General features: G+C 36.6%; 1 protein-coding gene across 6 annotated transcripts in view; it reads left to right on the top strand.

The window, feature by feature from the left end:
- The window catches only part of MLIP (muscular LMNA interacting protein), a 104,544-nt gene extending 90,799 nt beyond the window's left edge, over positions 1 to 13,745 (top strand). For all 6 annotated transcript variants that reach the window (XM_063150679.1, XM_063150677.1, XM_063150676.1 and 3 more), the window contains 3 exons: positions 3,468 to 3,521; positions 11,290 to 11,324; positions 13,426 to 13,745. In XM_063150679.1, coding sequence (XP_063006749.1) covers positions 3,468 to 3,521; positions 11,290 to 11,316 — 81 coding nt within the window. In that variant the 3' untranslated portion in view covers positions 11,317 to 11,324; positions 13,426 to 13,745. The remainder of the gene's footprint in view (positions 1 to 3,467; positions 3,522 to 11,289; positions 11,325 to 13,425) is intronic.
- The last annotated feature ends 1,173 nt before the right edge of the window (positions 13,746 to 14,918 follow it).

Below are 14,918 nucleotides of genomic sequence, written 5' to 3'. Positions count from 1 at the left end.
GTTGTACATGTTTAATTTAGTGTTTTTAGTCTTCCTTCCTATTGTGAAGGAATGTGTCTATGTTTAATAAAGGTCTAGAGTGCCCAATTTATTTTCAAAGAGTAACTTGACAGAGTAGTATAAATGTAAATGTTCTCTGGTTACTATAGTTGAAATATTCTTACTTCCTATGTATCTTACTTCCCATGTATGTTATCTCTCAGTGGTTCCAGTTTTAAGCTAGTGCCTCAATTAGCAAAGGTTGCAGACCCTCCAGAGAGCGACTTGGATTTATGAAAACCATCTTACACTGAGAACAATTCAGAAAGCTTTATATTAGTTCAGAGGCAGCTGTGATTCATAGCACAATAAAGATCAACTGACCTTTTCTAGGCAAATATGTTTTGCTGATTACAGAACTAAATGAGCAAAGGTCTAATGAAGATATTATATAAGCACCTCTTTCTAAGCCTTGTCTTAGTCTGTAAGAGGTTATTTTGGGCAGGTATAAAATTTATCTTTGAAATTACATGCTGCAAGTACTTATACATTGTAAAGATACTCTGCTCTCCTCAGTACAATTTTGCAGCCACAAATGCAGATTTGTCTGGTTTGCTCTTTCACTGTTCTTAGAAATAATAAAGAAAAAATGCTGCATCAAGAGAAATCTGAGCAACATCTGGAAAAGTTAAAAATTGTTGATTAGCCTTGTAAGAGTAATGCAGAATTTTTTAACTGTCACAGGAAAAAAGAGTGGTAATTATAAAAGCAATATTCATCTCCCACCATCAGCAGACACAATATTTTCACATTTGCTTGGAAGATAGGGCTTCTTGTCAGCTGCTTTGACCTGAAGATAGAAGAATGCCAATGACAGAGTTTGATGAGGTCTCACTGATACTATACACCCATAAAAAGTACAAAGTCCTACTTGCATTCACATCTCAGATCTGGTGGACGCAAGCACATTCCTGCATGACTCTGAGGGGTGACAATGACACAATGTCTAGTAAGAAAGGGCTAATCCAGCCTCATTCTGCTTACTTCATATTCTGAAGTAGTACTTTGAAGTTGACTGTGTCATGTGCAGTCAAGAACACAATAAAAAATTAATATTTTTAAGAAAAATCAGTAAGAACAAGATTCTGTAGCCTTTTGGTTAAACTCAGGACAAGTATGGGACGTTTTCTAAACAAGGCAGACACATTTTGTTTTACACTGACACTTGATTGAAATAACACATGTAATCAGCCTCTGGGTCTTTGGGCTGATGTCAGCCAGGCCAAGGCATTTGTTTCCTTTGCAGCTGGCAGAGGCAGAACTGAATGATTTCAGGCAAGATCTGAACCTTCCTTTCAGGGACCTGCAAGACTAAGTGTTATTTCAGCAGAAAAAAAGGGTGCAGCCCTTGGCTTATGTGTTATATATTCACTAAAGTGCTACTTAAAGTTCTTTATAAATGAGTTATAAGTTGCATCCTCAAGACTAGACCCACCTGGCTAGTAGAATGCATAGACTCTTCTATGATAACTTCAAGGGGTTTTGGTCAGAGATGCCTTGTGGAAACAGAGAGGACTCAATATTGTTTACTCAAAATGGTTTACAAATTTTTCTTAATTCTTATTTGGTGAATTCCTTGCTTTCTTTTAATTAAATATCTCCAAACCTATTAATATTAGGAGTACCTCTCCATAAAATAGAAATAATTTTCCCCCCTATGGAGACTGTCACACAGTTTGGCTCTTGATTTTGAAATGAGGATGCTATCAAAATAAGGGAAGAAATCGATTTCTTGGACAAAAAAAGGTAATTACTCTTGTCAGGTCTAAGGATGGACTTGAGACCTCATATTCAAGAAAAAAGGTAAGGCAGAATCATGACTGAGAGGGGCATTTCAGGTTAAGAGAGCAGGCAGTGAGCACCAGCAAGAAAGGCTAGGATGAGACAACACAATAGAAGTGCATTTTTCATTGATTTCCTCTCTGTGCAATTTGAGGTGCTCATTTCTCAGGTCACTGCCTGACTAGGGAGCTTTTCTTTCTTGTGAACAGTGGAGAATTCTTCTCAGAGGGCTTAGTTGTACATCAGTAAGTGAGCAGAATATGAAAAATACTTTCCTTCTTCTCTTTGTGGTTGACCCTTCTTACTTAGTCTGGGATACAGATGTGCCGTATTCTGATGAGGCAATGAATATCTCAACTCTAGGGTTTCTTCCCAATGGGATACACTTGCCAAGATGCCACAGGTGTTGCTAGAACTTTGTACTTGTGTGTCATCAATGATTGCCTAGGCTTGGTAATCGTGGGATGCTGGGTTTGGAAGCAGAATATCTGTTCCACGCAGACCATCAAACACCTCCTGTGTGTGCAGCAGCAGGAGGTGGTGTAAGGTCTGGGGGAAGCCTTGGCCAGATTGACATTGGGAGCCACAGGAGTGTCAGAGGGAGGGATGTTGCCATTTAGAGGACCCAGGTACCTTACCCCTTCCTTGCCCTTCTTTTGCCTAAATTTACTCCTTTATAAAAATCTATTGAATAAATAAACTTGTTGCCTAAAGTTGTTCCCTTCCCTTTTCATTTTTGGGAATAGTAATCACAAAAAAAGGAAGTTAAATGGTTCAAAGGTTCTGTTGTCGATAAAGTAGATGCCTTTTTCTCTGGGAAGAAATCAGGGCAAATTTGCAAAGGAAGAGAGAAATATATAACACATTCATAAAGTAATTGCAGAAAATTAGAGTATATTCCACTTCGGTATATTTCTTTGTGTACAGAGTCAGTTTAGCAGATCAGTTTTGCTTCTCAAAAAGCACAGTGTAAAAATCAATTTTCTTAGAAGAGCAATATTTTTAAGCAACATATAATTCTCTGGTTTACTATTTGATCTAAATGCCAAAATAAATTAATGCCTTTGATACGCTGGAAATAGCAGGCTTCTTCCAATCTTTTAGAGAATACTCAAGCATTCACATATCAAAACTTTCAGCAACCTTTTCTTTAAACTTGATGTCTCTGTGTCACACTATAAGAAAATGTCAGAAGCTTATGATCTTAACTCTGCCTTTATAAACTCAAGCTGATTTACCTGCATTCTAATTCTCATTGATATTGGTATGGTTCTAGTTTGAAATAACTTTAAGTGAATTATCTCATACTAAATGTATCATAAAGTAGGTGCTTTTGCTGTGATTTTTACTTGAGATGCCTCTTTGAAATTCAAAAGGAATTTTCCCTTCCCCACCCTTTTCATTGTGGGAATATAATATAACAGAAAACAGGCCATACCTTGAAATAGATTTTAATACAGACAAGGAGTAGTGACAGTCTGCTGAGCACAGATCTCAATGCCTTGCTATCCTTAGTATGTCTGAGGGTATTGGCTTTAATTTTAAATTTTAGTGATATTTTATATAGAAATTGAACTGATAATGGATTTCTTTTTCCTGTGTTTAACCTCATGCTCTCTCCAACCTGTGACATCTTGGCTCGGCAGCCCAGTCTTTCCATGGTGCCTATTCCAGAAAACGAGATGCTCATCTCCAAGGAGGTAATCAGTTGACATTTAATGGGTTTAAGCATTTGAGCATTTGCATGCTAGCTTTATCTTCTATTTGCATAGCCCATATAAGGTTGATCAGTAAAAATGTGCTGAGCTTCCAAACCTGCTCATTTTTTTTCCAGTGCAGACTACATAAACATTAATTGTGCTTAATGATCAATGAAGGAAAAAACCCAGAGTTGTTTTGCCAACTGGTGCTCATGTGAATTTGAAATAACAGTAACATTTATACTTCAGGTTCCTGATATGTGCTGGTGGGATGTTAGCAAGTGGGAATGGTTAAGTTATGCAGCCATATTTAAATAACACATTCCACAATTTTCAGACACTAATATAGCTTCTGTTTTAAATACCAGGTACTACAGCTATCAGAAGCACTTAGGATAGTTATTAAGAATTTCATAAAAGACAGTCAAGAAAACATAAAATGTAATTCAAGTATCAAAATTCAGTGCCAGTTAGTTTTTTTTTTTTTACTTTGAAGAAGGATAAAAAAATTTTCTTGAAGTCTAAATTCAGTTGCCTATTTCCTACTACATTTATGTGTCTAAAATGTAGGACCATAGTGGTTACCACTGTAGGCAACTCATTCAGTGAGAGAAGATGCAATCTATTATTCATTATCAATTTTCTCTTGAGACAGAGCATATAGAAAATAAAAAAGGTCCAGCTGGCACTGGCAAGTCCTTTTTTCCAACAAGATCATGAGCATGAAGATGAATTATAGCCTCAATGTTGAAATAGACATACGTAATTCAATTAACTATCACACTCTTTACTCTGGCTTTGGAATGTAATAGGACTCCACTCATTATGGGACATTTTCAATACTATTTTGGAAATTCACCCATGAAAGCATAATTTAGTACCAATAATAGCAGTATGAGAATGTTTATGACACAAGAATGATTTTTTTACTGCCAAGACCTCTTTTACCAGGTGCATTCTCACAATCATCTCACTAGTTTTTTAATTAATGTAAAAATACAGGTAGGGATGGTACTTGCATATTTAGAAACACATTTTTTAAAATTTTATTATTTTAAAATTAGTTCTAGTTTGTCTGAAAGCAGCCACATGATAATTTACATATATGAAATGGATGTTTGCCAGTCATTTCTACCAAATGAAATGGTAGAAATGACTGAAAAATTTTTATTTTTATTTTTGAAAAATACTGTGGGAGTTTTATTTTTGAAAAATACTGTGGGAGTTTTGGGGTCAAGCTCTTCACATTTTGGAAGTGGAGGATTTGCCTGAATTCTGAGTTTGTTGACAACATATCAATATATCCTCACAGTTTATCTCAGTTTCCACTGGAAAAAAAGATAAAAATGAAAAGAGGTTGATATCTCAGTGCTTGGGTGGATCAACAGACTGCAGTTCTGCACCAGGAGTACCTAGGCATGACCGTAGCCTCTATTCTCTTGTGCGTCCCTGGCCTCTCTGCACAGGGTGTCAGGGACTTGGAGCTGTTTCATATCTCTTTTTGTTTGAATCTCCATCACAGCCCTCCAAATCTCCTCCTTTGTTCCTTGCCTTTGACATTTCTGCTTGTTTTTACACCATCAATCTCCTTTCCTCTGCCTCCCAGGAGCCACTTCTTGATTCTCTCAAAAGCAGGTGTTAGAGTGTCTTCTATTCAAAAAAAAACCCAAAATGCCCTCACAAGGTGAAGTTAGACCAAGAAAACCTTTCAGATCTTCTCAGTTAGGTTGGTTTTTTTTCCATCTCAGCTGTAAAGTTTTGGAAATATTATTGAAGCAATGTTGTATCATTAGAAGGCAGTAAGAAGGACTAAATAGTTCTGAGGATAAATTTGGTTTTGAGATTAAGCAGATTTGCAGTACACCAGGAACTCCAAAAAGGGTATATATACACATACATGTATTGTCGTAGGAAGGAGACCCGGACACCAGGTGGTTCATCACAGGTCCAGTTTATTGAAGAAAGCATCAAACACTTATACAGCAAATAATAAGCTCATGAATATTCTGAAAGCCAGGCAATCTATTGGTTAAACTATACCCTGAACTCTTCCTCATTCCTTAGGGGTTACATCTCTCTTTTCTCATGTCTCTTTCACTATTTGTTATTATACTACAGCTAGGCCCAAGGACATGCTATCTAGCAGGTGCAGAACTTGGAATTAGCCACGGTTTTGTATTTTTCCAGTCTCTAGCAGCTAAATTCCCAACAATGTATAAATGTATATGTGTGTGTGTATATTTGCAGCCTCTGATGATGTAGATGATTTTTCTGTATTTGAAAACAGAGGGAAGCAAAAGCTAGATCCTTGTGTCCCATCCTTCTACTTTACAATTTGCACACTGAGGAAGAATTTTGCAAATCTAATGGAAAGACTGATACTTTCAAAGAGAATTCTTTAAGAGACAAGACACATAATTTAACTATTAAGATTATTAAGATCATTATTAAGATGTATTCAAAAAGTGAAGGATCTGGTACTGACATAGTAAAGTCAGACACAAAAAAAGTGCAAAATTTCTTTGGTTAGAGGCCAGCTTGGTCTGTTCCAAGGTAGGTAAAATATATTAAAACTGTCTTCTAAAAGTTCCCTTATATTTTAAACAAGCACTTTGAACAGAATTTCTATTTACATTTTCAACAAAAGCTTAAATGTAGTAAAACAATGGGACAATTTGTACCATGATCTGTAGAACAACTATATCTGATGAAACTGTGGTTGCATTTATAAGGACCAAAGATGATTGATGGGAAAGAAGATTTATAAGTGCTGTTATCAGTACACTTAGTATGTCCTTTGATTAACATCTTATTGGATGACTTATAATAATGTTAGCTAGAGGCAAATAATTAGCTTTATAGTTGAAAAAAAAGTGTCAGATATCATTTTGTACAGCTGAGTAAGCTGACTGCTGGTTCCCTTGGGCCTGTCACTAATGAGTATTTTGCCACTGTGACTATGCAAGTGGACTCTAGTCCATGCAGAAATAGCAGGAAGAATTGTGTCAGGCTCACCACAAGCTGCTCGGGAAGTAACATCAAGAGATGACATTTTTACTGTTTTCTCTATTACAAATCAAAGAAGGCATTTTTCATAGAACTGTTCAACTCGTAAAAAGCAAATGATCCAGTATTTTCCCAAATTTTTAATCTCATTTTTAGAAGGAGGAGGTGACCAGGGCACATCAGGCTGGCCATGTGAAGGCTGAGCAATCTCTTTGTCTCTTTAATGGGTGTCAGAGAAGACATAAATGCATCTAGAGATGACCCCCATTTTTCATTCTCAGTCAAGAAGAACTGAGCAAAGGCATCTGTTTCCCTTGAGATCTATTGCTGGAAATGGAAGAATTCAGCATTGATACCCAGAAGGAGACCAACATTTATGCTGTCTTGGAGACAGACAGGACAGCAACACGGAATTAGTTGCAGCTCAAGTTATTTGGGACAGCCTTCTTAGCTGACCCGAGAGTAGTGGCTTCTTGGAGATAAGTTGTTGTCAAGCTATGTCTGGAAAATGAACATATTTTCACCACTTTCTGTTTTATGTGGTTGGGTTTTCAGAATTGTACGTTATAATACTTTCCCTTTCTAGTGCATTAAAAAATGCAAGGAAGGTCTTGGTTGATGATTTTTAAAATCCCAACATCTTTCAGGCACCTGTGTTGTTCCTTTTTATTTGGGAACCTATCTTGACTCTAAGAACAGTTTATACTGAATTCCTACCTTATGAGTTTCATAACCCACAAATCCTCATCCTAATTTAATATGTCTTCTTTTTTTTATCAGTGAATTCTGTTTGGATGATGAACTGATTAGAAAAAAAAATCTGCCAAGTCATAAATCCAATATTACTCTTACTGCTATCATAAGACCCTTAGATCATTATCCTATATTATCTAAATTATTATCTACTCTCTTTATCTAAAATTTATATAGGCTCATATGTAACTTTTCCTGCAATGTTCCTCCCTCAGAATGAGAAAATAAGTGTGATTTGTGCAGTTCCAAAAGAACGCAAATGGATGGACAGATGCTCTGTGAAATGTAAACACCTCTAGGAAGGAGTGAGAGAGGAAATGAGGGAAATGTGCTGCTAGTTTCTCCTTAGTAATTTGTATTGTTTTCCTCAAAGCAAAGTATTCACTGGAAATAATAATAAACAAACAAACAAAAAAAATGGAGGTACCTTTCTATTCAGAAGAATAGCATTTGTGTAATTCTAGCGTCATTCTGTTATGGCATGCACCAAGTAAGACCTGTGACTTCCCTGTGAAAGTAAGAAAATAAATAGGTGATATTCTCCTCCTTGTGAAATCCTTCTCTACTACCAGTGCATTTTAAATGGAGGAGGTGTGAAGGATACTCTTTGAAACATAACCAAGTAATATGCCAATAATTTCTGATACCTACTGTCTTCCTTTCAAGTAAAGCTAGTGCTTGCCCATGCGATGATCTGTGAATGGTGTTATAATCAGTCTCAGAATTTTACTGAGTCAGAACCTTTAGAGTGAATGTTGGGCATATGTACCTGTATAAAGTAAAAGTATGTCCTCATTACCCTTATTCATCTCTGATTTACAAAATCCCAAGTCTACAATTACAATTACTAATAAATGACTAATTATAGTTACCGATACAATTACTTCAAGTCCATGTAATCTTTTGCTGAAGTTGAATAATTACTCAGTTTTATCTGTTTGTTTTGTTCATGAAAGATCTGCAATAGTTACCTGAGAAATCAATATCATTTCTAAAGTCAACATTGTCCTAGGGACAAACATTTATAAAAAGACCCCACGAGAGAAAGTTGATTCTATTGACTTCGGTGGCGACAGGATTTTACCAACTGTACTGTGTGCAAAGTAACAAAAGTTCTTGAAATTTGAAATTCTATGAAAATGTCAATATGGTCCAAAGTTTTGTTTTACATTGCTCTTGGTCATTATTTACTGAAGGAGTGTTTCTGCTCCGAAGTAAACAATAGTATTAATCATTGATAGAGTCTACCTATAAGAGGAAAATGTAGCCATTTTATGAAAGTGTCCTTGTACTACAGAATTTATGTAAAGGATTCTACTGAAAACAAAAGCTCCAACCTAAATGACATTATCACGGCAAAATGATATTCTTTCAGTTAAACACCCTCCTCAGTGGACCCTGAATTATTCTGTAATGATTCAGCTCTTGCTCATTGCTCAATACCTTTTCAACTTGTAAAGAAGATTCCAGCTTGTCAAAGCAAGTACCTAACAGAAGCAGAGGGAGCTCCACTGGAAACACTCCCACTCACAGGTCAACTTTATGCAAGCACCTACTTTTTCCATTTGGCAGATGAGATAGATCTTTCCAGACATGTTGGAGAAAAAGAAGAGTTGCTGCTTGTGCCTTCCTAGGAGACAGAACCATGGGCTCTTCATGTGTCACATCACAGATGTACTTTTCACTTTTTGCTTTCCATCTTGCACACGTTTGCAGCCGTGTTCCTCAGGCAGTGGAGCTGGTGTAGACTGGTATGGCAGAACATTGCTGCCCCTTCCTCTCTGAAGTAGGGGTCTCACTGCCCTTGATTTATTTTGACCGAGCTAAGGAGTGCAACACTAAGCTCTCTCCATAGACTTACAGCAGTTCACTTAGCTAAAAATTTAATGACACTGAAAATGAATATTAAATGTATGAATAACTACTGTTTTTACTGAAGGAATGGGATTTTCAGGTGTTAGTGGTGACAAATCCTTTAACCTCTAAATTGGATGGGCCACTGAAACAGTAAGCTGTTGCCTTCTGATATTTAGAAATAGAAAAGCAGGTCCAAACAATGCACACTTCTAAAATATCAAATAAAAACCTTAAATATCAGCAGAAAACCTTTCTAGTTACTTTATACTTGAACAGTGCTCTAATTTTTTTTCTTGAAAATTTTGTATGTTCAACAGGAAATTTATATTGCAACAGGTGTTTGGGCAATACTTTAGTCAGTTTCAGCTATATCTTCTTGTTTTAAGTAAAAAATTTAAATTATAGCCTACTGAGTTCAAGGGGCATATTAGCTCACCATGCTGTAACAAGGAGAAAACATTTCATGCATTTATAGAATTTTATTTGTATGGGGATTGCATAAAAATATTTACTGTTAGTATATTAGCTTTATAAATTTACATTTAAAAGTCTGAAAGGGTAGTAATATAAGAATGATAGAGAAAGTTTGAAATATCAGTATGTGATTCAAACTGCAATTGGAATCTAATTCCACCTGGCATTAAGAAACAGCTGTTGTTGCTGGTCCCCTTCAAGGAATGGCAGGAGTTCTGAGAAACAGTTTTAGAGGAAAAGCACTTGCCTTGAATAGCTAGACAGAACATTATTGTAGGCTGAAGAAGTTTTTTTTTTTTTAATTATTCCATACTTAGGTAAGGCATAAGTAATTAGAATCATAGAATCAGATTTAAATTAGCTATAGTGTTTGACCACTCCTATGATATAAAATATGTTTCTTTATGGCTAAATAAAATTTCCCCCATTGCTGCCTTGTTTTCTTTCACCATGAAAATCTGGGCTGTCATCAAACCTTTCTTGAATGGCTGGAAAGGCAAAAAAATACCCCATGGTCTACTCTTTAGGTTAAATAAGTGCTAGCTGTAGCCGCCCCTCATCTGTCACATATCTTTCCCAGAAATCAACAAACACTTGTAACTATCCTGATAGTTGTCCATTGGTTTCCTCTGCTTGCATGACAAAGCAAAATAATTTTTTTTTTTGTGAGGGCTCAATAATGGAAATTACATTCCATGTAGCCTTGCATGTGCCCAGCAGAGGGGAATAGCTTCCCTCAACCTGCTGGCTGTGCTCTAATTAATGCAACTGTATATGAGGTTATCCTTCATCACAGCAAGGCTAGACTGATGCACATTCTGTGTGGTGTCAGACCTCATATCCCTCTTGGCAGAGCTGCTTCCCAGTCTGTCTGTCAGTCAGTCAGTCAGTCACTGTCCTGTGCCATTGCATGAGTCATTCACTTCCTCCATCCTTCCTTGTCTCCTGCCCCATGCAGGATTTTGTATTTGCCTTTGTTCACAGATCTTCTGCTAGCCCCCGTTGCTCCAGTTTGGCAGAGTCCCCCAAACTCCAGAATGGGAGTCATACCCTTGGAATATCAGTCTCTCACATCCTCCAAATTAGGAACATCCACAGACTTCCAGGACATGTAGGCTCTTCAGATCTCTGATGGAGATGTCACCCTAACATCCTCTGAAATACTCCCTGGAGCAGACATTTTGAACTGTTGAATGGTATCTTTGTGGACCAGTGTCCCAGATAGGGACAGGCTGCACTGGTTCACCCTGTAGTCCGTCCCACTCCTTGGTTTGGGTGCCAGGCTGTTACAGAAGACTGACAAAATCCATGCTGAGGGGGAGGCCAGCAGCACCTGTGTCATGTGAAGGCAAGGGTGGCCACGTGCTCCATCCTCCGAGCAGGAAGTTCAAAAAAGAAGTGGAAGGTGGAAAACCAATGTGAATCTGGTGTGTGATTAGTCAACATGATGCTTGTCTGTTGAAATTTCTGTGGGCAGAAGAATTCCTCAAGAATGTCAATGTATGAAAAATCATTTCTGGTTCAGTAAGCAGAGCTGTAAATTAAGAGTGCAGTAAAGCAGTGATTAAAAAAACCAAAAACAGAGAAGTGCTGTATAACATTTACAACTGTTCCTGCATTTGCAGTTTTTATTTTTGTCTTCATTTTGTTTTCACTTTTTATTTTCATTTTTCTATAGGTTTCAAATGAAAGAGGTTCTGTTTAGATATGATGGTGAGTATTACTATTTTTTAAAAATATTATTACAATAAAAATTAGAATATGTAGCTACTTTGGTGTCTCTTTATCAAATTTTTATACTTTTATTTGAAAAGATGATAGGATGCTTTAGGTACATGATTCAGTGTTTGGACAATAAGATGGCTATATTTGGTGAATGATTTTCTATGAATTATTACCAATGCAGAATAATTCCAATTCTTAGCATGACGGAATAAAGTCACAATAGAATTAATTTTAAGTGGGATTCAATCAAATGGTTGTAAGAAATCGAGGTATACCCTGGAACTAGATTGTGAAAGGACGTCAGGGAAATAGGATAAATTTTTTTTATATTTGAGCACATAACCACATACTGCCATTAAATGAATGGTTTGCTAGAGTTAAATACATTGCAAATAGTGTACTATGCTTGAGAGCTGACTTAGCAAGAGAGGCAAGAAAATAGGTGATTCTGAAAAGTTCAGTGCCTTTTATTCCCTCTTTCCTTGTTTCAGTCTTCACAAAAAAAAAAAAAAAAAAAAAAGAAAAAGGAAAAGAAAAAGAAATTAATTATGAATAAAATTTTATTTCTATTATTATTAAGAATTTGTGAGTAGGATCATGAAGAGAAATGGAAAATGACACCTGAAGGAATACTGAGGTAAATTGGAGTATTGATGATGGAACAGCCTAATGAAATTTACCCTTAAAATACTTAACCTACGTAATTTCTCAAACACTAGTGACTAGCAGGATGAGTAAGTTTCCAGAAAACTGGAGAAAGGTAAACACAATGTTCTATCTAAGCAAAAGAGGAAAGGAAAATCTGAGGAATCACAGAAAATTCAGTCCTAATGGCATTTCCAAGACACTGGAACACAGTATTAAACAACACATTTGTGGGCATCTAGAGAATGGTAAGAAGATAAGATTATTTGCACAGGAACACGTCAGAAACAAATCCTATCAAGTTGATCTCATTTCCTTCTGTGACAGCAAGGCAGATACAAGGATGTGTTTTATACAGTGTATCCTCAGTGTAGCCTCACATGTCATCCCTAAGCAAGCAAAGTAAATTAAATTCACATAAGGTAGATAGGTACTTGATTGGAAAGCAGGACTCTGAGAAGGGTTATTTGCTGCCTGAGAGGGAGAACATCTCAGAGACTTCCAGAATGCTGTCTTCTAGCTCTAGCACTATAAAGCTTTGCTATTAACTCAATGACATGGACAGTAGGCTTACCCAAATTACAGATAATGCCCAATTGGGAGGATTTGCAAGCAACATGGAAGCCAGGGTTTTAATTCAGAAAAAATCACTTATATTAAAGGAATGGCTTGAAATAAATATGTTACAATTGACTGAAGAAAAATACTAAGAAATGTGATGTGTACAGACAGAAAAAGAATGACAATAATACTGCAGGTTAGAACCTGAGGATTATAGGGGAGGAAAAACTGAGTCTGAGTAGAAGAGGTGATGCTTTCAGGGAGATGTTGAAAGGAATGCTTATAATATGATGAAGATAATTACTCTTTTTGTCACTATTAGTGCAAAATCAGTGGCATAAGATGTGGGAAACAAATGGGAGATTTAGAAAAGATGTAAAGGCTTCAGCATTTTCACACAGAAGATAAGGACATAAGAAATAAGGATAGAGTAGAGGCACAGCAGTTTCTCTCTTCATAATGGACTATTATAAAGGGATATTAGTCACTTTTTCATCTTTCCTATGAGTAGGAGAAAAAGAGATGGGTCTAAATTTCAGGGAGAGAGATTTACTTTGAATTTGAACAGTTACAGCTCTGTGAAAATTTAAGTCGCAAAAGCAGTTTGCCTCAGGCTGCTGCAAAGACAGGCAAGCTTCTCACAAGATAAATCTGATCTGCCAGCTCTCTCTTCTCCCACAACTTTAGGACAAAGGAGATGTCTGAATATATCTTTTAGGTTGTTTTTTTTTTTTTTTTTTCTGTGAAACTATGAATTCTATTTGTTAGCCAGATCATCAGGTTGTATAAATTAAGAAAACTAAGTGACCTCAGTGTGTGTTATGCATCTTACTAATCTGTATTTTTGACAAATTGTGTTCATACGAAAATCCTTCTTTTGCAGCCCCAAATTAGGATCAAGAGCAAAAACTGAATTTGAAGCCTCTTTCTATATTAAGAAGGAATCCACAGCACCGGTCTTATTTAAAGCACCATTAAAAAAATTGCTTATGGTATGCTAGTTGGAAGGCAGTAATAACAATGAAATATTCTTTCAAGAAATAATCTTATGTACTAGCATAATTAACCCCAGAGATACACACATGAATATGCCATTTCTTGAAGTGCTTGCTGATTTAAGAGATGCCCAATATAACACAGCATATTTTCTTTAGAAATAATATAAATGTTGAAATTCAATAAAGCTGTATTTTTGATGCAAAATGATCTTTGTGATTCTTGTTTTTACTCCTGTAAATCTGGCTCCATGGGTTTCAATAGCTGAGAAGAAATGCCGCCATTGCTGGGAAAGGAATGCTCCTGTGTGCTTTACCTTGGTCACGTTTTGCCACCACACAGACACTCGTGCTTTGTGAAGTAGTCCAAGTGGGATTATTCACGTTGGCATCAGCATCCACAGCAGTCGGCAGTGAACATGCACAGTGATTTTCCCCTGCCATGCAATAATTCATAGCTCCTGTGACCCTGCCAGGTGCAGAGTGCAGGCAGAATTACCCTCTGCACTCCTGGAACAGCAGGAAGAAATGCTGCTTTCCACTTTATGCTGTTGGCTTTTTGATCTTGTGCTGCTTCCACATGATGTTGTACAGGCCTGGATCTTAAAGAGTTTGCTTTCAAAATGAATTATGAAAGGGTAAGGAAGCTGGTTGCCTATGCTTGCATGAGCTACCTGAGTTCTCCCCAGTGTCTTGGTCCTTTGAACCCCAAGTCACCCCTCAGGCAACTCTGACAACACGCTCAGGACCTTTGCATCACAGCCCTGTCCCAGAGCGCAGGAGATTTTATCTCATGATGAATTGTGATAAAGTCTGATAATTTCATGAGAATCCGCCTGTTTTCATTAAAATTAATGTGATGAAATATTTTATGAAATACTGCCATAAGGAAAACCATTAAAATTAAAACCAGCTTAAGTGGAATAGTCCATAGGCTACTCAGCCTTTTGCCCTATTGGAACTGATGTAACTTCAATCCAGCCTGCTTTTAAGCTGTTGGACTCTGTAGCTATGAAAACTGAAGAAAAGGGCAGCAATTAGTGAGTATTTCTCTCTATAGATAATATATAAATTTTTAAGAATATTGTGGAAAGATTGCTACACATTTAAGGGTGGTGTTTTTTGTATTAGTTTCTTTCTCAATGGAAAAATAACAGTACTTAACTGTATAGATCTTGTGAATGACATACCTATTAACCAGGTGGTGGAAAAAACTCACATCAGTGAGTTCAAGAGTTTGTGGGGACAGAAATCCACACGTACAAATAGAACAAAAAAGTATAGAAAAATTATAAAAATAGATAAAAATTCATACTTATAAAACCATCTATCACTATAAATGTGTTAAAAATACTGTAGGAGCTATAATAGATCTACCCAC

The sequence above is a fragment of the Melospiza melodia genome, chromosome 3 (genome assembly GCF_035770615.1).
Source record: "Melospiza melodia melodia isolate bMelMel2 chromosome 3, bMelMel2.pri, whole genome shotgun sequence".
In the NCBI taxonomy this organism is placed as follows: Eukaryota; Metazoa; Chordata; class Aves; order Passeriformes; family Passerellidae; genus Melospiza; species Melospiza melodia.
Note: the sequence above shows the minus strand (reverse complement) of the source record. Positions and strands in the feature narration are given on the sequence as shown.